The following is a 26,487-nucleotide window of genomic DNA, read 5'->3' as shown; positions in this document are numbered from 1 at the left end:
ACTTGGCCTACAGATGAAGTCCAAAACGAAATGCCGACACAACACGGTAAATATATTGGAACAAGTGACGGTGAAACAAGATCTTTTCCAAACCTTCATCAGCAATTGAAATCGTCGGTGATCTGCAGCCCAAGAGACGAGCTAAACAAGGAAGCCGACATGATTTGCTGCCAGAAGCTCACACTTTTAATTCAATATGTCATGTCAGATGTCGCTCGTGAAATTACCTGCCTATTACATCCACAGTCCCACTGCAGCTCAGCAGTTGTTCCTTAATTTAAATGAATCCAACCCCAAGCCCTGAAGTTAAAGCACTCCATAAGTCTTTTAATTGTCTTATTTATTAAGGCAACTCCTTTATTTCTCGACATGTACAACTTTTCTGTGGCCTTGTCAGAGTGGGATTTTCCGTTCATTAGGGTGATGATTATTGAGTTTCTGTATCTCTTTTTATCCTCGGAAATCAATCTGCAGCCATCACCCCTCCAATACTTAGTTCTTCTTCTTCTTCCAAACTGTCTGATCCTACTTCCAAAAGCACAAAAACAATTCCCTTTCCCCTTCCAATTAATTCACCTCGAGAAGGTCACGTTTTATTATAATGCCAATACATCGACCGTGTGTTGTGTGTTGTGTGTTATTTAAGTCTCTTTTCCTGAACACGGTCGTATCCTTCCAAACCCATTGTGCAGCAGTGATTATTAAGAAATGGAAATGTGAATTATGGAGTGAAGGACGAGCATAATGCGGATCAATCCACTCACCTGTTTTGTTTTTTAGAGTGTAGACACATGGAGACTTTTCTGAGATGAGGTTGGAAGTTTACTGGGTTATCAAACATGCATGAGCTTCCGTCAGCTCTTGGCAGACGAGCATTGTCCAAATACCCTGCGCCGTAATTTGCTGTCTCTTTGCTGGTGCCTGCTGCAGATCATTGAGCATATGAATCTACTCTCTGCCCAATTAAACATGACAGCTGTATCCTCTGTGTATGCCGTACCCTTTAGACGAGTGCAAATCCTGCCTGGGATGCGATGAATTTGAATTGTAAGCAATTACAATAAGAAGTAGTTGCATACGTCCTCTGTTGTTGCCTAATCCCTCGGACACACGGTTCCAGCACCAGAAACATGAATACATTTACTGGGTTAGAAAATGGAAGTGGGGGTTTCACTGCATGAGAACCTCAACTGTGGAAGACGAGGCAGTGGATTGTAATTCTGGACTTGTGTCTTTTTGTGTGGAGGCCGCGATATAGGTCACACCTATTGTTTCTGGGTCCCTGGGATAAATCTGGAGTGGGTTCATTTCAAACCATTCACAGTAGTGCGCTTCAGCCCATAAAAGAGTGTGTTTAACTCTCCCTTGTTTTAGGAACGGACCGACGGCTGGAGGGTGGTTTGATATTAGAAAGAAATTGAATTTTCTTTTTTCCTGAGTCTGAGACTGAGACCCATGTTCTGCAAGCATGTCATGTATCTGCGGGAGTTTGACTTCAAACGCCGCCTCACGCCGCAGACTGTCCCTCTGCCTCCTTTTTTTCGCTTTTCTTATCATAATGTATGGAATCACAATGGCCTAATGCATCGCAAATGAATCTCCCTTTGATGCACAATTTCAAAGTGACTCGGTTTGATTGTTATTATCTCTCTCCACGTGTCATCTGTGGTTCGCTTCCCCCTCTAATTAGACTGTTGACCGTAAATAATATGATTGAAATATGATACCGTAGTGGATTGGGTGCCATCTATGATTAAGTGAGACGGCTACATTTCCTCCGAGATGTGGCTAAGTGTGGGGGTGTTGCTTATTCATGGCTTTTAAAAAGAGATTGTGTTACTTCCAAAACATTTAGAAATGCCACCCGCAAATCTACTGTGTACAGTGCCACATAGCAACTATGCCAAATTAAGCATTTATATGGTCATGTTTGTGCTGTATCTTTGATTTCAGTCCAGTAACCTCTAATTCATTCATTTTAAAATATGTCCACACCTCTCTTTCTTTCTAGGTTTTTGACACTTCTGAATTATTATTTACTATTTTGAGTACAGGCCCTTCTCGTGAGAGTCTAGTGTTTCTTTCTAGTGTCTAGAGTTGTTGTTTTTATTATAAAACAAGATCAATATCTATACAACACCAATGTTTAGTTATATTCACTTCTTGCCACAGCAGAATAACAGGACACCGAATAAATATTAAATATTTTAATAAGAAGATGTTGTGAACATCACTCTGGTCTCTATTATTTACTGAAAGTTAATTGTGTGTTGAATGGCGTGTCAAGATTTAATATTTTATCAACTAACTCCAAAATTTTATTTGATTAGTTTTGTGCCCAAACAAGACAGATGTTTGTTTGTTATGTGTAAACTATTTAATAGTTTTATATGGGAGCATCTGCTCAAACTGTAAAAAAAAAGAAAATGCTGGAGACCAAAGGCCTCTGTTAGATGAATGAATTCCCGGGAATAAAAGAGACATTTTCTGTGTCTCTGCCACAACTCACTTTACTTCCCTATCTCTGTTGCTCTGCTGTAGTTTTGTCCTTCTTTATTTCTTCAACCACAAGCTCTTTGAGTACAATAAGTTTCTGTGTCTGCCAAGGCCAAAACCACATCTTAGATGCTTGTTTTTCTTTTGTGAGCAATAGCACAACTTCACTTTACCTCTTCAGGTTTTGTGTCAGTAAAAATGTTCCATTGTAATTTCATAGCAATGGTTTAGTACAGTAACTATTCAGCCAGCAGACCATCAGTTGTAGCTGCTATACCTACTATAAACAATGTAAACATAAAAGAGGCACAACCTGCTGACAGGCTTTAAACGACATGGAAAAGCTGAGATTGGAAATTGCTGGAACACTAAATGCACTTGTGTGAAATTCCTCCCGCATGATTCGATGAAAGGTTACCAATCAAACTGCTTTGGGGGTTTGAACCAAGACATGATTACAATCATTTTAATTAAACCCATCACCCTTCAAGACCCCCGAGCAAAGCATTTCATCATAGTTTTGTACGTCACCTGGTCACATTATCATCTCCATTGAGTTCAGACGTGTTGCCTTATTGAAACCTTATACCGTGTACGGTCTTAAGGGTGGATTAGTCTCCCCTGAGTGGATTGTTGGATTGAAGAGCTCAGTGGGAATCAGGACTATAGGAGCTCCTCTCTGCATGTTGTTCTCAGCTTGTTTTCCAGTGGGTGCTCAAAGTCAGAAAAAGAAAATGCTGACTGGTATGAGTCATACTCCTCTCAGCTTTGATATTGTGCAGATTTCATGAGCCTCTCTAAACCTGAAGTCTTTCCTCAATATTAACAAGGACTTTTATTTCCTGGCCTGACTGGATGGATGATAACAAATGGTTTGGGGCTAGTAGGGGCCGGGTCAAAATATTGATTCGGTGATGTATCGTCGTCCGTCCTCGTGTAATATGAGAATATGAGAAATATTGACAGTTAACTTAATAAATGAAGGCGCTCTAAAGGAAATAGTCCCTGTCAGCTTCACTCACCGGGCGGCGTTACTTCATGTCTCCTCACGGCGGCGCTGCTCAAATGAAGGAGGGAAAAAGATAATGGTGGAGAAAGCTACGTTAAGACACGCTCCATCCATGTTCAATACATAGACCTTATGCACTTTGTATTGTGAATAAATAGAGAAATACTGCACTTTTGGCTTCTCACAAATATTTAGTTTTCTTCAGTTGGATATCGCGACGTATCGCTCTATGACTGTCTCACCATGGAATCGTTGTATCGTGATATTATTGTATCATGAGGTTCTTTGTGATTCCCACTATTTCATAGCCTTACAAAAGAAAGAAACATGGGATGGTTCATGGTGCATTATATGAGCCTAAAATCCATTTGAATTTGTAATTCAACCTTTTGGAAAAAATAAATGTTTTCCAAAACATCCAAAGACTCATTTCCACTTTAGTGGAAAGTCACAATAAGATAAGATGACACTTTATTTTCCGTCCACACAGAAATTTGGCTTGTGTCGCGTACTTTAACAATCACCAAAAGAAGAAGACTTAAAACATTTAAAATCTCAAAATCACAATGCGTTCTCGTCAAGTTTTGTATTCACACCAGTTATTTTAACATGTCGGTGTAGTTACATGTGCCGCAAGGTGTCAAAGTCACTTAAAACATCTTTCGTCCACATGTGGATGCTGATTAGACTCAGTTTAAGACATCAAGCAGTCGAACCGCTTCATTTGTGCGTTTCTCAGTAGAGCGTCGTTTTGATCTTGTGTTGTGAAAAAATGTTATTTCAATCCCATGTCCCATTTTCTCTTGTTTTTTAAATTTTTTAAAAACCTTTGTACAGTACTGTATTTATAAACCTTGTTCCAAACGTTAAAGCATTGGACGGACCACAGGAGTAATTATGCGATCTCATGGAAGCTTTATCAGCCCACAGGTTTGCTCAATGATGCTTGCGTAAGCAACCCCGTAAATATTTGATGGATTTGATCTCTAACGTGCTGAGTTAGGAAGCCATGTCTGAATATGACTCGAGTAAGTGATGATCCTTGGTGACTCGAAGTCGCTCGTTACAGTTTTAAAAACTTTCCAGGCTTCTACTGAACCAGGATAATGGAAGCAAAACACAATAAATGGAAGTGGTGAGAACAACAAAGCAAGTATGTGCAACAGCTGGCACGCGTGTAAAGTGATATAAATGTTCAAAGATATAATAAATAAAGAAGCTGTAATTTAAAACACACAGTTCAGTATGTACATTTAAATGATGGATCATAATACTTTCCCGCTTACGCTCCACCAATCCATTCTCACATGTTCTCCTTTCACCAATAATTGGTTGGGGCAGATGGTTGCACATCAGTGAGCTCGAGCCTGATTGTCTTTCTCTCTTTTTTTCTTTTTTTTTTTAAATAACAGTACAGTCTCTTGCCCTGAGATAAAAAGGTAAAGTAACACAAACCTGTCTCTGAAAGACAATTTCCTTTGACAGCAGTTTTCAATCAAATGAAACAGCACAGATAGAAAGATTCATGCAAATGGATACAAATAGCACTGATGACCACTGTTATAATAAAGGCTAATAGCAGTGGGCGCAGTCGACAATCTGACTGTTCAGTTATGTTCTGATGGCCAAGCTGATGCGACTCATATCCTGATATTTTTCAACTGTGTGGACACAGAAAATCTTATCACTCCTTTCATTTTTCAAATCAGATTTGTGTGGCCCGTGCAACATCAACGAGAACAGTGTTATCTGAATGTATTCATCTTTTTGCCTTTTTACTCATGCTGACGTCACACTGTGGGACGCTTGGCTCAATTTAAACAAAGATGGAGGAGGGTGTGATTCTCTACGGCTAAATCTCAAGTAGTCTAAACAAAAGAGACAAAATGGACGACTGAAATCTGTGCCCGTTTCTGTCCCCAAAGGTTATGTGGAGCCGCGGGCGCGCTGGTGGTATCGCACGGTGTTGTTGTCTTCCATGCTTTTATCCCGTTATTTAAACTATTGTCTTCCACTGTCTGAGCGACCGAGATGTTCAGATTTACAGCTCCACGTGTGGTTTGAATCAGCTCTGGATAAAATGGGTCGCATGTGTTTTCTTTATTATAAATAAAATGCATGTGTGTTGTTTTTGAAAGGGCAGTCTCAATGAGATGCAAGATACTTGATAATATGAACCGTAAAATCTGATCAGTAATGAATCAGATTTTAATCCGATTTCCAATCTAATCCAATTTATTTATAAAGCACATTTAAAAAAAAAACAACAGCAGCTGACCAAAGTGCTATACAGTAGTATTATACAAATAAAAATAACTAAACAGAAGTAAAAACAAACAAATAAAAAACACATCACACCTTCTCAAATGCAAAGAACAAGTGAATCTTTAGATTTATAGATTTAGTGCATTCCACAACTTAGGGGCTGCACCTGTAAAAGCTCGATATCCTCTCTCACTTCAGCTTCAGTTGCCATTTAGGTTCAAGAACAACTAAGAGCAGCTGATATGTGAGACCACAGAGGCACATATGGCCACAGCAGCTGACAGAGGTATGACGGAGCAAGACCAGTTATACATGTGTCCTTGTTAGAAGGCGAGTGGCAGCATTCTGGACAAGCTGTAGGCGGGAAAGTGAAGCCTGGCTAACCCCAACCTAAAGGGCAGTACAATAGTCTAGACGGGTCGTAATAAAAGCAAGTTTCTCAAAGATTTGAACAATAAGTCGGATAACCTGAACACGGCCTGTACTCCCATCCCGATAAGAGGAGGATGCTGAGGGTTTGGATTGTTTTACACAACTTCCATTTGTTCGTTTTAGAGACCTGGAGAACTGTCAAACCAGCAAAACACAGCAAAAAAGAAAGGGACAGACTCATTAAAGGAAGGTCCATACTGAAATGATGGCATCTGATATGCTGCTGATCTGGCTGTGTTTGCATTAAAGTTCGGCTTCTGTTCAACAACAGAGCCCAAGTACTTATATCGCCGCACTGCTGCCACCCTTAATTACACGGGGAGCAGCAGCAGAGGGGGAGAGACCTCCTCCAAAATCAATAAACATTTATTTGGTTTTGGCGACACACCTGAGTCATCGCTTGAAATGAATCACAGTCTGGACCACGGCTTTGCCAGCCATCCTGCAAGAGATTTATTATATTATTGGACTATAATATTGTGATTTGTATAAATAAAGATAGCCATATGTTTTGAGTTGATGTGGTTTCAAGGCTGTGTTTTACAGAACAACATTGTCCTCCACTTTAAAATTCCCGAAATTGGCTGCGGTCTTGCTTTGTGCAGCTCCTCTGTTTTTTTGGGGAGAGATTGCACGGCAAACAATGAAATTGTAACAGATTCTGGTAATAAATCTCTCTTTTGTGGTAGACTCATCACTACTCGCAGCCTCTGTCACACTGTCTTGGCACAATTTTAAACACTCACTGTATCGCAACGTTTGGCCGTGTGTTCTCCATTGTTTGTTTGTATCCTTTTGCTCTAGCATTTGATTTGTTAACATAAAAGTAATATTATCTAACCGTAGCAAACAAACTTATTCTTGTGTTGTTGTGCTGTCTGTCATTTTTGCCTCTTGTGACGATCTTGCGTTTGATCTCACGGTTGCTGCAGTTTGTGCAGGTGCTGCACTGGATTGCATCATACTGTCTTTGTTTCATCTTCTTTTTTTTGTTTGTTACAGAATACAACATTGCTGCTTTAGTCACAAGTCAGTTTGGTGTGTTTGAAATACTGTAAATGAGAAAATCCACTGCCATAATCGTCTCATTAGACAAACAAGAATCAACGTTTAGGTCACTTTGTTCCCTTGTTTTTATGCTGTGTACTTCACCAGTTTTATAAATGGGAGTCTCTGAGGTTGCACTGTGGTTTAAAGCCAATAGAACTTGCTGGGACCTGTTTATTATACTAGTATATATTATATACAGTGTACACATTTTAACTGTGGAGGTAAGCAAAAAGCAGGAGAAAGTGCAGAGGCACAGAATTATTGCACATGGCTGAGTGAGTAATGAGTATGTAAATATCATTTTGACAGTATTATTGTTCCCGAGTGATATTATGACACAATGTTATAGAGTCTAATGGCAACGTAATGCTGGTGTTTTACAGCCTGATGAGGTGAATTGGCAACTGCTGCCCCCTTTTGCTGTTTCTGGCGATTTTTAACGCTTTTTATTTTATTTCTAATTTAAACACATTTAATTGACCGTGCCTATTGTTCAGCTAAATGTCTGCTGTTCATTACATGACACCAGTTTAAGCACGCAGTTTTGTTTTGTATATATGAGACCCTTCTTGTGACTTTCTGTCACATCATTCCTATCCAACTGCCAATTATCACAGAACTTGACAGACAGGACAACAAAGCTGTTAGTGTCCTGAGACTTTTCCACAGTGCTATGTATATATATATATGTATATATGTATATATATATATATATATATGTATATATATATATATATATATATATATATATATATATATATATATATATATGTCTATATGTATATATATATATATATATATGTATATATATATATATATACCTTCAGAGAAGAGAAGAAATGCTTGAATCCAGGTGTCATTCCTTGGTGAGCCCACCAGCTAAGAGGAAAAGGAGAGACAAATCAATCACTGACACACTCACATCCACTAACCCCAAGCTGTGTGTACTGTGTTGGTCTGCAGCGTATCACAGGTAACAATGTGGCTCCACTCAATGATTTCCACTCCTTATTGTAACACATATGCGTAAGAGCAGCGCTGTGTTTTGCTTTACTCTATATAATTGCGGCATATTTCAGCTGCCAGACGAGCCACTGTTACGCGGAAGATCAATTTTCTAAAGCAGCGGAGTGTGTCATTGAAGATCAAGTGCTATATGAAGTCATAAATCCCATCTCAAGTCAGGAGAGGAGTCATGTCCACAGGGACACACAGTGCTTATTGAGAAATCGTGAGGGAACTGTTTCCTTTTAAATAAATAGAGGAAGTAGTGGTTACGTCGTTTCGGAAGAAATACATTGTTTTTTTAGACTGGATGAAAGAATTGATGCCACTCGTGTATGATTATTAGTTTTTTGGTCAATGGTGGTTTTTGATTGGATGTGTGCATGCATGGCTTTATTGGTAAGTTTTGTGAGGAGTCAGAGACATTGGCAAGAAAGATACCAAACAGAATGATTGATTAAATTAATCAATTAAGAGAAGCAACAGAAAGAAATATTTCAATAGCTTGTCACAGTCCTTCAGTAAGGAATTGTCTAAAGGCCCAGTAATAGCAGGAGAAAATCTATAAGTGTTTGAAGAGTAAAAATCAGGATGTTGTATTATAGAAAAAAAGAGAAAGCGTTCCTCCTGCAGCCACAAAAACAGGTTTTACTTCCTCAAGGGGACAGGTGAGCAAAATAACTGATCATGTGACCAATTTTACGTCAGCATAGTTTCCAAAAGCATCACAGGTGTGTATATTATTTTCTTTATTATCTTTGTTGTTATTATCTATGTTGTTCATGAGACCCGGTCGGAACAAGGGCCCTTTCTTTTGGATCTCCCCATGTGAGCATGGGTTTCCTCCGGTTTCCTCCCACCGTCCAAAAACATGCAATATGGGTAATTGGACACTCTAAGTGGACCATAGGTGTGAGTGTGAGAGTGAATGGTTGTTGTGGTTAAAGCGGTGGTGAAAGAGATGGATGGATGTTTGCTTCTGTATAATGTCATTTTAGTGATGCTTCCCAAAGCCATTTTCAGACATTTGCCAGTTTGCTGTTTACATTATGGAGAACGCAGCAGGAGATTGTGTGGGTCAAACATTTCTGGAACCTTGAGGCGAGGAGGTAACATCTGGGCAGAGTTTACAGGAAGAGGCAGGACTCACATGTGCCCACTCTTCAAAAAAACTTGACTCAGGGTAAAAGTTCCTGCAAAATGCCCTCCAGACCAATTTAAAGAAAACTTCATTACATGTCTGAAAGCAGCATAATAGTGATTGTTAGAACCAATAATAATAAAAAAAAGTACAGGCCTAGCAGGACATAAAGACTCATAATACATAGTTATTGGCAACGTTGTCAATAACAATTGAGTGACGTCAATAAAAAGGGGTTTATCTAAACAGATCGCAGACCTGCATCAGTAAATGAGGTCTTCAGTTTTTGACTTTTTGTTGTTACTTTACTCATCCTGTGTGTCGTGTTTTTCATCAACACCGCTTTTATCACAGCTGATAAAGTCACAGCTGTGGCACTTTGCGAGATTTGTATTTCGCAGCCGGAGTGCAGCAAAAAAAACTGCGAGAGACCTCCTTGACTGCCCTTTGAAGTACGGCTCCCCCACTAAATGGGTGAAATGCAAAACACAAATTTACATGACAGAAGGGAGAGGAGGCAAGGTTTCTTCAGCCCAGCACTCTGAATGCACAGGCTTTGATCACAAAGCTCAGAATTATTATTAGTGCTGCTACATATTATGTTGCTATATGTTCCTGCAGCGCGCAGATGACCAGGTTTGTGTGATAATTCAAACTCCATCTGCACGATGAGAGCTACAGGAACAATACTTTTTATCATGGATGGATTTGGTTTGATTCAATACATTTCTGTGCCAATGCAGTTACACGATTAACACTATTAACACTACAATTCCTTTTTTAATCGCTGCTTACCTTCGATACATATTTCGTCCTATTTTCTTTTTCAGTTTTATGAAACATAAAAAAAGGACGAGTTGTGTACGTGACATTGTGTTAATCACTCGGTCACGGACAGAAACAGTGTGGCCTTATGCATGAGAAAACTCTCTCTGACACACTCAGGGTGAATTTAAAAAAGTGTCAAAGTCGAGTCAAAGTCACCTTGTTGTTTGTTGTCTGTTTGCTTTATGATAACTTTTATTTTCTTTCTTTATTTACCCCGGCTCTGTTCATTCTCTCTCGTTTCTGTGTATATACCGTCTTCTCCGTTTTGTTGGTGTAGTGTTACAGCACCACTTACAGGCCTGGCATATGTACTGCAGCACTTTGAGTAATTTTTCAGGTTATTTCCTGAAACGATGTCGTGTTTACGAGGAACTTTTTAGAAAGCCACAAAGAAAACGATCGTTTACCATATGGATACGACCTAAAACATTTTCACTCGTGGCACAGATGAGACCAAACGTTAAAAAAAGGGGAAGATGGGAAAAAAAGACTAAAACATACTAATGGAATCATTTTTATCTTCTGTTTGATGCAGAAGTTCAGAAACATCTATTACCTCACTTTGTGATGTGTGGGCGTGTTTCTGCCAAAACATTTGGACCTGAGAAGGAGTAAGATGTTGCTAGCGAGCAACTCCCTTAAGAGTTGCGATTTACTTCTGCGAGTGTTTTGATCGACTCCCGTGAGAGTTGCTGGAAAGGAAGATGAGAGACTTTTATGAGAGTTTAAAGACGCTGTGATGAAGAAACAGCACAGCAGCTTGAGCAATCCAGTTCATAAGGATGTCAACTCCGGTGAGAGTTGCGATCAACTCCGGTGAGAGTTGCGATCAACTTCGGTGAGAGTTGCGATCAACTCCGCTGAGAGTTGCGATCAACTCCGGTGAGAGTTGCGATCAACTCCGGTGAGAGTTGCGATCAACTCCTGTGAGAGTTGCGATCAACTCCTGTGAGAGTTGCTCTCAAGGAAAATGAGGGTCTTTTATGATGACGTTGTGAGGAACAGCATTGCAGTGAGATTTGTGATGAACTTCCAGGAGCGTTTGATCAACTCCTGTGAGAGTTGCAATTGATCACCTACCGTGAGAGTTGCGATCAATCAACTCTCGTGAGAGTTGCAATTGATCACCTACCATGAGAGTTGCGATCAATCAACTCCCGTGAGAGTTGCCAACAATCAACTCCCGTGAGAGTTGGGATCATTCAAATCTCTACTCCCATAAGAGTTGCTCCCAAGGAAAATTCAGTTTTGCAGTTTCGGCAAACCAACTCAAGAGTTTGCTGAAGCGACAGGGTATCAACTCCTGTGGGAGCTGCGGTTGATCAACTCCTGAGAGAGAGTTGCCATCATTCAACTCCTGTGAGATTTGCTCGCAAGGAAAATGAGTGTTTTATGAGAGTGGTGACGTTGCGAGGAACAGCATAGCGGTTTCAGCAAACCGATTCATAACATTACAACTATTCATAGCTCTTTTATATCGACACAGTAGTCAGCAGATTGACATGTTTGTTTCTTTTATTACCAATTTGTGTCAGACTTTGTCACACCCTGAGCATGTACTGTGTGTATTTACTGTGTGTGTTTGAGGGCTAATCATTGAAGTCGATAAGAATCCTCTTTGGGGAAACACAGAGATGTAGATAATTATGAATTTCACAGTTACAATTGTGTCCTGCTGTTTGCCCTTAAGGAAAAGTTAATTGATTATCAAATTAAGATTCATCCTCTGAACTGTACTTTGTGTGCATTATTGACAAGCGTGTCATCATTTCTTCTTAACAGCCTTCTGTTTAAATCAATACACTCTAATTATTATTATTATTTTAGTCCAATGATGATTGATGGGAGATTTCTCCCATCAATCATCATCTGGGAGAGCAACTGGGGCACCTAATCTGAATGTTTCATACTGTATCGTGAATGTGGAATTATCCCGAATAAATACTCCAATAGCCTCAGTCCACAGAGCACACAGCTGACTGTCTGATTACTGCTGTCACGGTCTAATGTCTGTCTGTCCGCTTTAAGTGGTGCCTTTTGATGTTTTGGTTTTGATGGAATGATCTGCAGATATAATACTGGTGCTGTAACGTCTGGAATATCAATTTGGCCTGAAGTCAATACTGATTATTTATTTGCTTGTTGTTGTTTGTTTGTAACAAAGGCATTAAAAAAACAGAATTTTTTCAATATCTAATCCCAAATTTCAAGCTTTTAAGGAGGTGGGGTTGCCTTTTTTATTAATTTAATTATTTAATTAATTAATTAGAAGGCATAGTTATTGAATTAAGTTTTTGTTATCGTAAAAGTATTTTTCATGGCTGATGTAAACATTTGTGTGTGTAGGTGTATTTAATTTGCTAATAACATTCAAAAAAGTGAATGTCAGCCAATAAGGACATGCGGCAGATGAATCATCACATCCCATATTTAATGACCACTGTGAATGTTATGCATCTGAGATGAACCCCCTTCCTCTGCCGTACACAAACACATTTCACACCCAAAAAAAGCCCGGTGTTGGTCGTCTGTGGATTTATAGGCACATAAAGTTGTCAGTGGAACAGCAACTGCACAGTGACTGAAGGATTAGATCCTGACTGAAGTTGTAATTCACCCGCGAACAGAGGCTTTAACAAAGTTGATGGATAGCTGTAAAACTCTTATGAGTAGTTTTATGCAGAGTCTGGACTTGTGCTCGTGTGGCGAGTGAGACTGTCAGAGCAGGATAAATGGTTTTCACAGGACACAAGGATTCATATGAAAGCTGAATTTCATGTTTTACTGTCCGTGCAGTAGCACACCTCAAATTTGATGATTTCTGCACTACAACAAACATGGCTCAAGTTGAACGGAGGATTTGGTGCTTGTCTCTGTTTTTATATGATTGCAAAGTGAACACACTTGGGATTTGAGTAGAGCTGAAACAGTTAATCGATTACTAAGTTAATCGACAACTATTTTGATAATCGAGTAATTGATTCAAAACTTTTTTCATGATCAAATCAAAATTTCTGATTGTTTAAGCTTCTTAAATGTGAGTATTTTCTTCGTTTCTTTGCTCTGGAGAACAAAAATCATTTAAAGTGAATTATTTTGGTTTGTGGACAAAACAAGACATTTGAGAAAATCATCATTTCCAGGTTTGGAGGTTGGAACATTTTTTTAAGGCTTTCTGATATTTTATGGACCAAACGATTAATCGATTAATCAAGAAAATAATCGACAGATTGATCAATTATGAAAATAATCGTTAGTTGCAGCTCTAGATTTGAGTTCACAGGGGAAGGAAATTCACACAAAATTCAGACTTGTTTGGTACATTTCACGGAAAAAGCTTCAAATAAACGAGCGAATACATTATACATGTTCAGTCAATTACATTAGACTAAGCTGGACCTGGATTGTTGGTTGACAGTTGGCAGATCATTTCATTTTCATTTGGAGTCCAGACTTTGGTGGTGATGGTGGTTAATGACCTGCTGAGTCTGATCGAGGGTGAGAGTTGATGAATCTGGAAAGGATGGACAGATGGGGAGGAGGAGTCTGTGCACAAAAAGCAGCACGACGCAATGAAGGGCACAAAGTGAATCACTTAAAAATAGGGCAGGCTCCGCGAGACAGACGAGCCGTGCAGGTGTGCCGCTGTCGTCCTCGGATGGATCACACCAGCTAATGAGCGGCTCGGCACAGTGACGGGGAATTAGGTTAAGATCTGAGGTAAGACGTGTGAGATGAGTCACACATTACAATGGATGAGAAATTACACTACAGAGGGTGCATTATGGAGAAGACATCTGAGACTGAAGCACAACTTCCTGTCAAAAGAATGAACTAAAATAAAATAAATTAACGTTAGGGGTAAGGGTTGAGCTTTTACGTGGCAACCACAACAGGAAGTAGCTGTGTCTTCAAACAGATTATGCCGTGACATCACTTTATGAGCATAATTTGAGGAGACAGGGTATTTATTTATGGAGGAACAGCCTAATCTCACCAGCAGCAATAAGGACCGTGTCTTTGTGATCATCTTGTTTGTTGTAAATAATTCTGCCAGACTCTGAGAGGACGGAGCGAAGAAAGTACTTTAAGCTGTCGTCCTCGCATGGCATCGTAAAAGTGAATGTTTTCATGGCGTCGGTATCACATGGTTATGCTCCAGCATAGCAATGTTGAACAGAGGCTCGACTTGAGGAGATTATATTACAAGTCAAATTGCACTTGCAGCCTTAGTAGTCTTTCGGAGCAGGGTTTTTCAATCCTGGTCCCGGGGACCCGCCGCCCTGCATGTTTTCCTTGCTCCAACACACCTGTTTTAAATGGTCAGCTCATCAGCAAGCGCTGCAGAAACCTGACAACGACCCATTCATTTAAATCAGGTCTGCCCAAGCAAGGAAACCTCGAAAACATGCAGGGACCAGGACTGAAAAACCCTGGGACAGAGCATCAAACAGTGTCTGCTGTATAAAAGATAATGTAAAGATAAAGTTATAATAGCCCAGTACTAATATATAACGTATTTACACACTAACATATATACACCTTTATAGTCTAAAAATAATAGTAATATTTATAGCAATAACTGCACTGTAGTTTTGTCGTATAGCTGCTGAAGTTTCAGGTCATTTTGGCTCCATTTTATGAGCAAACTTGGCAGAATTCTTTTTTGCCCGTGAGCAGGCCGAGCATCTCAATGCAAGTATTTTAAAGTACTACATGATATATATATATATAATATGTGCAATGTAGTATCTCTACATTCAAATAATCTGAAAGCAGCAGGACAACTGGTATATTTTTTGTGGAGTGTTCTCAATTTTGTACTCACATTTGTGGCCACTTTTATCAGCTTTAAGCCTCATTTTTTTGACATTGATGCCAAATTTGAAGGCTCCAAGAAGAACCAAGGTCGGTGGAATCGGCACAGCTGAGCAGTTTTGTTTCCCTTTTTGGCATTTACTGCATTTAAACCTTTTAATTCTTAACACAACGTTGGACTAATTAGATTTTTGAAATGTTTCCCTGTGTTTCACGTTGAGTCAGTTTTTAAATACATAACAAAAGAGACGTCAGTGTAAAGTCTTGTATTGATCTGCCTCAAGCAATAAAAGTTGTTTGTTTTTGAAGGACAAAGGGATTGATTGTAAATCTGTGTCTTTGTCTGATTTCTTCTCTTTTACAGGAGACAATAATGGGTGGCCGCATCTTTTCGACAAATACTTTGGAATGCCGAGCTATAACACCAGGACCAGGTCCAATATATGCTGTAAGTGATGCTGTTCTGTTGCTGAGCTGCAATTTTAGAGTGGTTTTATGCTCTTGTGAAACATCTATAGTTGGAGGGTGTAAGGAAAAAGGAACACATTACGTGTCATTTAGCAGACGCTTTTATCCAAAGCGACTTACAAGGGATTTGAGTTCAATCAGCCAGGGGTGGAGTTGAGAGAGCAAGAGAGCACAAAATTGGCAAGGAAGCTCTTCCTCTTTCTAAAGATAACAGTAGTAGTAGTCCAAGGAGATCAATGAATATAAATATAATTGTCTTTTTTTCCCCTCATTTTTGTTTATTTCTTGGTGGTTTTATTTTGAAAAGGTGTGTTTTGTTCCCTTTCCAGTATGTCGATATTAAAAGAATAAAAAAGTGAATGGATGTGTGGGAAGGGAAGTGTAATAAATAGCAGGTGCAGAGTTTATTTCTGTTAAGTTCCTTTTGTCCCTGCGCTGATAACCGTGTAATCAGTGAGAGTGAAGTGTGCCGCTCCCAGGCTGATTCACGTGGAAATGGCTTCTGGGTCAGTGTTGATTACGTGTCAAAAGCTCACACAGTCAGGCTTCAAAGAACCTGAACTGTGCCTTTAAGGAGTCGTAACAAAAATACCTGAGGATTCTTACGTGTGTTTTAATGGTCTGTATATACAGTACAGTATAGTAGTAGCACCTTTCTTGTCTTGATGACCACTCAAAGACTCTTCACTCATTCACACCCATTCTCATGCTGCCACTAAAGCCTCCAGGAGCATTTTTTTGGGGGTACAGACCGGAGGAACGAGGCCCTCGACTGAGCCACCTTCTGAGTGTGCGGTATCCCCTCTACTGTTCTATTTGTCAGCATTAAAAGAGACATAGTCATTCATTTATTACTTCAGGGGTACTTCACCTGTTGCGGCCGCTGGACCTCTTCCTCCTTAATTAGCCTTGAGTTAGATGTGCAAATCGGTCTGTGTGGTTCCCCGCTGCCATTGGAGCAGATGGGGGGAGTCACAGGTGGACTGGACAGCGTTTGATGGAGCTGCCAAACCTCTAATTGTCTCCCTCCCAATGGAAGAAGATTGAGAGTCAGTGCGCCTCAACACTGAGTCATGCTGAGTGGCATAGCTTTGAATCTTTGTCTACATAGAAATTGGGCTTAGGAACTTGATTCAGGATTGATGTTACTTTGTCGAGAGACACTAGGTTTAGTAATGTGTAATTGTTGTTTTTTTAAAGCAAACAGAGTTCATTTCAAGTTTTTCACTGATAAGCACTTTAGAGTCCTTTAATTTGCTTCTTGTTTTGTTTGAACAGCCTCCTCTGCCAGTTTATTTTGTGAATTATCATCAACTCCATTGTAAAATAAATGATTTTATTTAACCACATTACATCTTGGTTATTTATGTCGCTTCCCTTCCAACCCTAACGAGCTGGGATGTGACAGTACCATGACTGGGCCACACAGTTGGTGTAGTGGTTAGAACTCATGACCCGGTCAGAACAAGGGCCTTTCTGCATGTTTGCATGTTCTCCGCGTGTGTGCGTGGGTTTTCTCCGTGACCCTCATGTGGAGGATAAAGTGGTAGGAGATGGATGATGGTGCCATGACTGGAAGTGCTTTTTACCAACTGCAGGTACTTGAGCTGTACAAGAGTGGACATAAAAGTCATTTCTGTGTCTTATCTCTCATTCAAGTCACAATCTGGATTACGTGTTGTTAATCTTCTGGGCAGTTGATATGTGGAGCCATGGTTAATACTGCACTCGCTGGTGCACATCAGTGGAAGGCTGCACCTCCGTAACCTTGAGGTCCCTGTTAGTTGACTTCAGTCTGACTCTGTATTTGGAGTTCAGTGCTGAGTCATAACACACAGTTGCACTTATGTTTATGAGTCTCTAGGGAATATTATTTTATCTGAAATGTAATTTCCTGGAGTTATCTGAGCTGTGTGTGGATAAGTATTCTGTGTGGGTGCGCGTGCACTCGGCTTGAACACGGCTCATTTTAAGCGGAGAAAAGTCCTCGGACTAAAATTCTACTAAATGTATGGAAATCCATGCGTTGTGTATGCAGCGAGGAAAATAATATGCTGCCAAACATCTGTCGCAGAAATGGAGCGGAGTGTTTTTAAATAGCACGGGCATCAGATAAAGTGTTAAATGTCTCGCGTGTGCAGTTCCATTTTAGGGTTGCCTTGGCGATGGAACTCTGGGTCTTCAGGTGTTTTTGTGTATTTGCAGATTTGTAATAGTGCAAGCATTTACTATATATAAAAATAGCCCTTTTTTCAGATCCAGAAGGTGAAGCCAAAGTAAAGAGTCTGTATTTTCTTGAATGGCTGGAGCACATTCATCTGCCAAGGCTCATGCCATATCCTGACAAGTTTAAGAACATTATAAAATAAATTCCTGGGTTTTCTATTGTACAGTTCGAGCACTACTCGACTCGACTCGACTCGACTCTACTCGGTTCGGGTATCAGGCACGTCGTTTTCCATCACTTCATAGTTGTCATAGCACAGCGGCGAGAAACTGCCGCGACGCAAACACACTCGTCAGCCGCCAAACACACGAACGTCTGCACCTCGTCATGTCCGTGTCGGACGTCATGCTCACGACTCTCTGACCCTGATCGGGTACCAGAAAAAGCACCACGGTGTCAGGTTCTGTCCCTAATGGGAAAAAGCAAAAACAGAGAAGCAGAGTAGAGTCAAGTAGTGTTAGAACTGTATAATGGAAAAGCACTATAAGAATTAATTGTGTCACTTTAAAGCGGAGCCGGAAGGTTTTTACAATGCTTTCACTCAGAGTCTCCGTTTAATGTGAGTGACTGATATCTTCACACAAAAAAGTCTTTAAAACCTCAATATGTGGTGAAAACTTTCATTTCTAGACTTAACGACCCCTGAATCACAATATGCTTCATTAACACACGTGCACCCACACACACACACACACACACACACACAGGATGGCCGTTAGTGTTTTATATTCATAAACCATTATTCATCCAGAAAGAAACATGTCCTGGATCTCAGTGGGCATCCCAGAAAAGCTGCAGGATATGTTTGAATACAAAAAACACCCAATAATGATGGAGTGATTATTATTCTGTGGAGGCTCCTGGACCAACTGGTGGTATCATCAGCCTCAGTCGGAACCAGAAGGAGCCTTCCCTGACCCTTCCCTGCTTCCGGTGCTCACCACTTACTCTAAAGAGATGGAGAAAACATTGTTAAAGTGGTATTGTTATTATTCATTATTATTTATAGTGTAGTGTAAATATAATCCCAGTCTTGTTGTTCACCGCAGTGATTAATGAAAGAGTCATGGCGACATTTTCTTTTTTATGGCATATTTCCTACGACATGGACACCTATTCATCATTGTTGTTATAAAATAATACAGCAGTGCTGATGTGTGTCGTTCTGCATTAGCCGTTTTTATAAAATAAAAGGTAAAACTGTTTCAAGGCAGTGTTCACAACAGCAGAGACACACGGACATTGTTTGACTTGTTCTCTTGCAGCTATTGCCAGACCTCTGACCCTCTGAATTAAATGACCTTTTCACACAGTTCAAAGGATCCCATCCTAATAGACCTGTTTTTATTGGAAGTGCAATGTTGTGGAGGCGCCGAGACAAAGGAGCTACTCAAAGGAAGGTGTTCAGCTTTTGTTTTCTTTTGGTTTGTCCCCTCTCTTTCCTGTTCTCTGGGTTTCTCTTCGTCCTTGTTTTGACCAAAATCCTTTAGCTTTTCTGTGGTTGGAAGCTTCTACAAAACTGTGGCCGACATAAAAGGGAAAGTAATCCCTTTTATTATTTGCATTAGCGAAAATCAATGGACTGGATGTCACATAAATGATTATTCAATGAGGTAAATGCTTCACTCGGCACATGTAACGTGCTGTAAAGACAGTGGAGGTCACATGACCTCATTAACATCATCTCTAATGATGTAAGAATGTAACGTGCTGTGAATATTGGCATTTTTTTATTATAAATTCTTTTTTAATGCCTACTGTTGTTATAAAAGACTGTGTCTGACTCATATTGGTATCAGGGAATAACTCAAGGTTGTGACTCATAAAAAAAACCATAATACAGTTACAGTAAAGAAAATCTGTACATTTATGTTCCTTAGAACAGATGTTATTAATACTATTATTAATAATAAAGTGCAAAAACACGCACAACCTGAATTAGACACTTTAAATTGACCATAGGTGTGAAATGTGAGGCTGTGACCTTTGCCCTGTGTCAGCTGGGATTGTCTCCAGCTGCCCAGCAAACCCTCATGTGGATAATAAAGCTGTGGATTAATGAATGAGTGAATAATTTGATCAGATAATCAACATTTTAAGCCTGAAAAGACTTGGTTTGCTGGGAGTTTTTACAGGTGTGTTTTTTTAAGAGTTCCATCAAATCCATTATCCAGTAATAGCTGAAAACCTTCTTTCAAGAATGTTTATGTGGCTGTTTACAAAGTGTCATGAAACATGATTCGCTTTTCATTGAAGACAATTCAAACTCACTAAACAGGGTCATGTTGACCTTTTTGATCACATGTATCTCATTCTAACTGGGATGTAATTAAAGTTAGCTTTACCCAGGAATACATCTATTAAGCAAACATGAGAGACAGCACTCCAGGTTCCGCTTTTATTAAAAGTCCCTGTAAAACAAATAAGAAGAGTCTCCTCTTCACATAATTTATCTACTATATGTAAAATAAAAAGAGTGGCTGAAAACAGGCGTTGAGTAAAGAATTGTGGCCGAACGCCTGAAAACGGTCTCTCTCTCGTTCTCTGGTCAACATTTCTTTGGCCTGATGATGCACCATGAGCCATAGTTACCCTAACCCTCAGCACACTTTATCAGCAGTTTACCATTCACTCATGAGTCACCACACCTTGCTGCGGTGTCTTGCCTTGATGTTAATACAGCTCTGCCACTTCATTTACGATTTGTGAAAAGACTCCTGCTGTGAGGCTGCAATACCACTGATTGACAAAGAGGGAGACATAACCCGCTCTCTCATTTTGTGTTCCTTAAACACAAAAATTGTTAAATTTAAAACATTTTCGTAGTGGATTTGGTGACTCTGGTTTGTTACCGTGAGCGCTGTGTTCATAGTAATTTTGCATCCAAACAGAGGACGTTTCACATTCACTCTTTAGCTGGGACCGAAGCACATGAACGTTGTTCAGGGTGCAACAGGAGCAACCGCCCATGTAAGGTGCCAGCCCCAGCCATGAAGGGGCCATGTCTGCCCAGACCAGGACCACACCAAGGAGCACTACCAGAGCGATGGCACTGGCCCCCACTACACTCCAACTTTCTCTAATCCTTCATATTTGGTTAGGGTCACAAAAGATCTTTAATTTCTTAATTGAGATAAACTTAATTGAGACTACATTGAGCTGACCAACGTTGCAGTTCTGCCAAACCGCTCCAGGCTTTGACACTGTGGCACTTTAGTGCAATGACCAGTGGATTGACGTATCCTTTGATGTCGCTTGTTCTCGCCTTGTCGTGTCCTCAGTGCTGGGTGTTGTTCCAGAGCTCTGCCAGTGCCGGGACCTTGAGCTGGACTGTGACAGTGCCCAGCTTACAGATATCCCAGTGGTGGCCGTAAACGTCACCATGATGTAAGTAGAAAATAACCACCTTTTTCTTCTTTCTTTTTTCATCAGTGACAAAAAAGCTGAAGCCTTTGTGGATGACGTTGATGCATGTTCCACTCAGGCTGCCTTTCAGTGCCACAGAATGAGTGAGGAACTCTGATGGGAGTGAAGTACCCAATGCAGTGCTATCACATTGAATTGATGAGCAGTGCGTGTCCTTGAATGTGTTGAAATTGCACGAGGCGTCACCACAAAGACTCTGTTTCGTCGTGTCACGAAATGTTTCCTGTCAAAATCCCTAATGTCCGGCTTTGCGATGGATCTGCGTGTGGCGTGGGTTTCTGCTGTTTCCCACGCAACATACTGTAATGTGCAGCGTCTACCATGAAGCTAGTGAAGCTTCCCCTGCACTAAATGAGAATTGCCTTTCCCGATTTTAGGCTAATTTGAACAGATTATCTGGCCAAAATGATCCTGTAGCGCGAGGAGTTAACAGACTTCAGTGTGTGTGTCCTGCGGCTGGACCGGCTGCGTCTCGTCTGTGCTCTCTCAGGATTAAAACGTTGAGAAATCAGTCATGAAGTGTCATGTCGTGTCTGTTACGCGATCAACTAAATGTTAGGACGTGATGAAGCTGTCTGTGCTTTACACATTTATGTGGAAACAGAAACAGGACATAAAAATAACTGCACGTGGGTCTTTTTTGGTAATAATAGTTAAATCTATCTGTCGCATATGTGACAAACGTATTCAAGAACAAATTATTGCCACCAAAACGCCTTTTGTTCCACCGACGTGACGTGACGTGACGAGGACACAGAAACGTTACCAAGTGTTTGATAAAAGTTAATTGTCCTTTTTTTTTGGCTGCACCTGAATAACCTCTAATATTAATGCAATTATCCAACAGATTGGCTTTCCCTGATTATCTTTCACAGTGCATAGGCCCGGTATAACGTACTTAATTGATTTTTTCGGACTCTGTAATATTTTGCTCAGCTTCTAAGTTTAAAGTGCAGAAGACCAACGTTCATAATGCACAGGAATTACGCTTACCAATTTGATGGCTGTGAGCAGAGTGTAAAACCTTGACCAAGGGCTTATATTCTACTATGTTTGTTTTGACAATGGTCCAAGAAGAACTTCTCTAAAATCATATGTTTTTGTTCTTATTCCTGAAACGCTGCTAGTCCACCCACAGTATATTAAAAAGTGTTCTTATGACGTTTTCCTGAGAAGTTAATGATCTCAGTCACTAGTTTCAGATGTTGTTTTTGTAAGTTTTGTTCCCATTCAGAGGAAAAGAGACAATAAAACAAGGCACAAAAGCTGTCATGACGCTGGCCAATTACCCAGATGTTGAGGCTTTAAAATGAGGTTTGAGTTTATCCACGTTCACTTATGCTCTATGACTCCACCATGGCATCATTTCAAATCACAGTCCAAGTTTCTGTCTTCAAACTATCGTGTCTTGTTCAATCTGTCAAAGAGAGATGGAACCAAAATATAACATCCTCACATATTTGGCTTTTTTAACATAATGACATCATATCAAAGCTTCATATAAAAAATGGTTCTCGGTTGATGACCTCGTTGATAACCTATTGATTAATTGCCCAATGAAGGCAGGTTTGGTGTTAATGATCCATCCATTTTCCTGTTCTCATTTAGCTGCTTATATATGCGAGCGCACTCGTCGGGTCATGACCCGCAGTTTATGATGTTAATCACAGTGTTTGTCTCACAAGTGTCTTCAGTTTAAACTTCACTGTGTTGTAACAGAAACAGGCGAAACACAGTCATAGTAACACAGTTCAGTCCCACCTGAAGCTTAAACTCCTAATAAAAGGTAGTCATCTATTCTTTCCTTATGTTATTAGTGAACACGATTGTCCTGTGGCTTATATTAAGCTGCTAACTCACCCCATCTCGGCTCGGTCACGTTGAGATTAGAATCTCGTCTAATCTCATTGTGACTTCCTAGTAAAATAAAAAGTTTAAATAACTAATCAATTGGTAAATTGAAAGCTTTGCCTGGCGCCTCAGCTCCCTCTTGACCACAGCGGATGACCACAGTGCCCACATTTCTGCCAGCGCATCAACAATCTGCCTGTTGATCTCCTGCTCCGTCCTTCACTCAAATGCTTAAACTCCTCCCCACGGAGCAGCAAACCCTCAACCTGGAAATCAGATCTCATAAATATTAATCTCCTCTTTGGCAGCACAACATTCATCGGGTTCAAATAAGACTTTTTTTCCACTGCTGCTGCGTGACTCCGTGTTTAAATAGTGTGTTTCCATACAAACTCTCCGCAGTCTGTGCCATGAATGTATTATAAAAACTACAAATCCATAAAAGAACTTTGCAAAATCCTATAAATCTAATCGAAATAATTCTTGAGTGTCTTCACGTAATATGACCTCTTGAAACTTTTTATAGATGGCCATTCAATATTGGCGCCCCCCCCCACCCCACCCCCGCATATAATGAGAATGAAAAGAAAATTCAAATTATCCTTGGGAAAATATATTCAATGCCACTTTTTAACAAGATCTGAGGCACTCAAAGTTTTTATAGGACCAAAAAGGAGCAGCGTGTTGCGAATAACCCTCAGGCTTTCTCAACCCAGTGCGGTGGAAGAAGGAGCAGTTGGTAAATTGATGATTAAATGTTGCTCCAATGGCTAATCCTTTACAAAAAAAAGTCACAGATAAACAGGTGTTTGGAGTAGGACTTTGCAATCTCCTGTGAAATTAACGGAACGTTCAGAGTGCTCCCCATTCGCTCAATATTAATGGTAACCTTTAAGAAAACAGGGTTTAGAAGGTTTAGAATTAAGAATGTAAAAAAAAAAACAGTTTCTTGTTTGTTTACTGGACCGCTCCGGAGCGTACCATCGCACAAGAAATAACAGTGTCCTTAAATGTTTTGTAAGAGGGTGGCGAGCCCACAGAGGCATTGTCAACCGCAAGAAAATCTCAATACTGACACAATCCATGAGCTCGACAGTGTTGGTGAGCGTGGAGGATCCTTTAATCTCCCGTTAATCCGTTAAAAGCTTTAAAATCATTGACTGAAAGGAATGATAGAGGAATACTTTTGAGCTTCTTACAGATTATGAAGGAGAATAAACAGGCTACAGTTTGGCCTGTTTACAGGTTTAATTCCCCGGTAACTGACCCAGTGATAAAAGTTTGTTGTTTTTTGTCGGGTATTTTGTTTAAAATGTTAACCTTTACAAACATTCTCTTTTCTTTTTTAGACCACCTCCGTCATCACAGTTTCTGTTTATTTTCTTTTTTTTTGGAACCTCACAAATTGTGAAATGCATAACCTTGAGAATGGTCTTTTTGTCCCTCAGGTCTTTACAAAGGAACAAGCTTCAGAGACTGAAAGAAAACACGTTCTTTAAATACCAGAGCCTACAGAAACTGTGAGTTTATCAACATTAATAAAACACATAATTCATTCATTTTAAGCATCTTTTCCTACTGTTCTGTACTTTTATTCATTCATGTTTTGACCGCACATATTCACTCAACAAAAAATAATAGAAGAAACCAGATTCACAACAGGCTAAGAGAACTGCATTTCTTTTTTTTCCCCTGTTTTCCAATTCCTTTTCATTCATTCCTGACTGACGCTGTTTATCAGCCTCAAACAGTTGCACTGACTGTGCCGGTGGGAGAATAGGTTTGATCGTCTGCCAGAAACCGTTTGCCTGCGTCGCACTTTCAGCTCTCAGTTAGTGCCTCGACAGTCTGACCAGATTCAAACTAACACACTAACTGCTCGTGTGAGCAGGGATGTGTGTCATTGCACATTGTTAGATATGAGAGATTAACTCTGCCATTGTGTGTGTGTGTGTGTTTTGGTTTTATTAAACGCGGCAATAGAGTTATTGTTTTGCGTTCTTTCTGCACACAGATACCTTCAGTACAACAGAATCCAAGATGTGAGTCCCGATGCATTCAGGGGCCTGTATAACCTCACGAGACTGTAAGTTTGCTCACTTATTTTAACGCATGTTGCTCAGTAACGAGGCAGACAATCATAACAGCGAGCTAACACAGTATCCCAGATGGCTGAAGTTGCTCAGTTATTGTCATCAGGCATGTCGCTGTCTCACTCACAGCTGTGCGCCTCAGTCGACTGAACCCAATGCAATGTGGCCAACGTGATAAGCCGACAGTTCTGCTGAGCCTCACTTCCACATTGATCGCTGTGTGTTTCTTAATTTCCGTGTAGAATCTCTCGTCGGAACCTTCTCTGTGCAGATGCAGTTGCTGTAAAAAGTCATGTCCTCCGTCTGAGTGTCTTAAATTACTGAACATAGCAGCTGCATGAGGACAATAACAATGTAGAGGTAGAGGACAGAGCATTAAAGCTGATGGGTTCCGTCTGTGTCATTAGCTTCTATGTAACGTTACCATGGGAACAATGACAAACGTCCGTCTGTTCATTGGCTCGGTTATCCAGGCCATCGTCACCTTCAGAAGTTACCTGTTGTTCCGTTCACTTCCAGAATCTTTAGCCGAGGTGGATCGCGAGTCATGATGTAAATTTATTTATATTAAAAAATGACATAGTAATCAAATCCAACTGCATTTAAAAAAAAAAAGTTTAGTTTGTGATAAATGTACTCGGTTATGGTTCTGGGGGAGTTTTTGTAAGGAAACCTAATTCTCCGATTCAAGAGGAAGACCACTCTTTTATAGCTGCTACAATTGAGTGGATGGGTGGAGTAAGTGAGTGTTTCCTAACCCTGGACCAATGGTCAGCTCATTATCAAGCTCTGCAGAAGCCTGATAACGCGCTGCTCATCTGAATTAAGGTGTGTTGGAGCAGGGCAACATCTAAAACATGCAGGACAGTGTTCCCTGAGAGCCAGGGTTGGGAAACACTGTCATAAATAACCATAAACCAATGTTTGTGACCGGTTCTGAAGATTCTGAAAGTGTGGTTCCTAAGATTTCCAACAATGTCTAACCCATGGAAATCTGAATTATTTGAAGAAGATGTGGCCACTCCTCAGACATAGATAATCTGATAGATACATTGTGGACATAAACTGTCTGTAGTTTTCAACCCGCAACCAAACAAAGGACAATCAGTGAAGTTCTTGTAGTAAATTGAACAGAAGGTTCGCTTTGACTTTCATCTGTAACATGGTGCCGCATGTTGGGAGAAGGGCAGTGGACTGTCGAGGCACATTTCTATTAATAAACTCTCTACCCTGTCCTTGGGTGTTTAATATTAATGGTGGAAGAAGACACATTGTCCTTCTCTGCTGTTCTACAAGTATTGTCTTAAAATAGTTTCTTGAACTGTGACGATACTCTAATGCAACAGCTCAACACTATAGCGACAGTTTGTTTACGCAT

At 40.2% G+C, this 26,487-nt stretch overlaps 1 protein-coding gene across 2 annotated transcripts in view; it reads left to right on the top strand.

Moving 5' to 3' along the window:
- The window catches only part of rxfp1 (relaxin family peptide receptor 1), a 67,605-nt gene that overhangs the window by 22,371 nt on the left and 18,747 nt on the right, over positions 1-26,487 (top strand). For both annotated transcript variants that reach the window (XM_044039729.1, XM_044039730.1), the window contains exons 3-6: positions 15,409-15,492; positions 21,021-21,126; positions 24,465-24,536; positions 25,031-25,102. In XM_044039729.1, the coding sequence (XP_043895664.1) occupies positions 15,409-15,492; positions 21,021-21,126; positions 24,465-24,536; positions 25,031-25,102 (334 nt within the window). The remainder of the gene's footprint in view (positions 1-15,408; positions 15,493-21,020; positions 21,127-24,464; positions 24,537-25,030; positions 25,103-26,487) is intronic.

This window comes from Solea senegalensis, linkage group LG12, assembly GCF_019176455.1.
Source record: "Solea senegalensis isolate Sse05_10M linkage group LG12, IFAPA_SoseM_1, whole genome shotgun sequence".
Lineage (NCBI taxonomy): Eukaryota > Metazoa > Chordata > Actinopteri > Pleuronectiformes > Soleidae > Solea > Solea senegalensis.
Note: the sequence above shows the minus strand (reverse complement) of the source record. Positions and strands in the feature narration are given on the sequence as shown.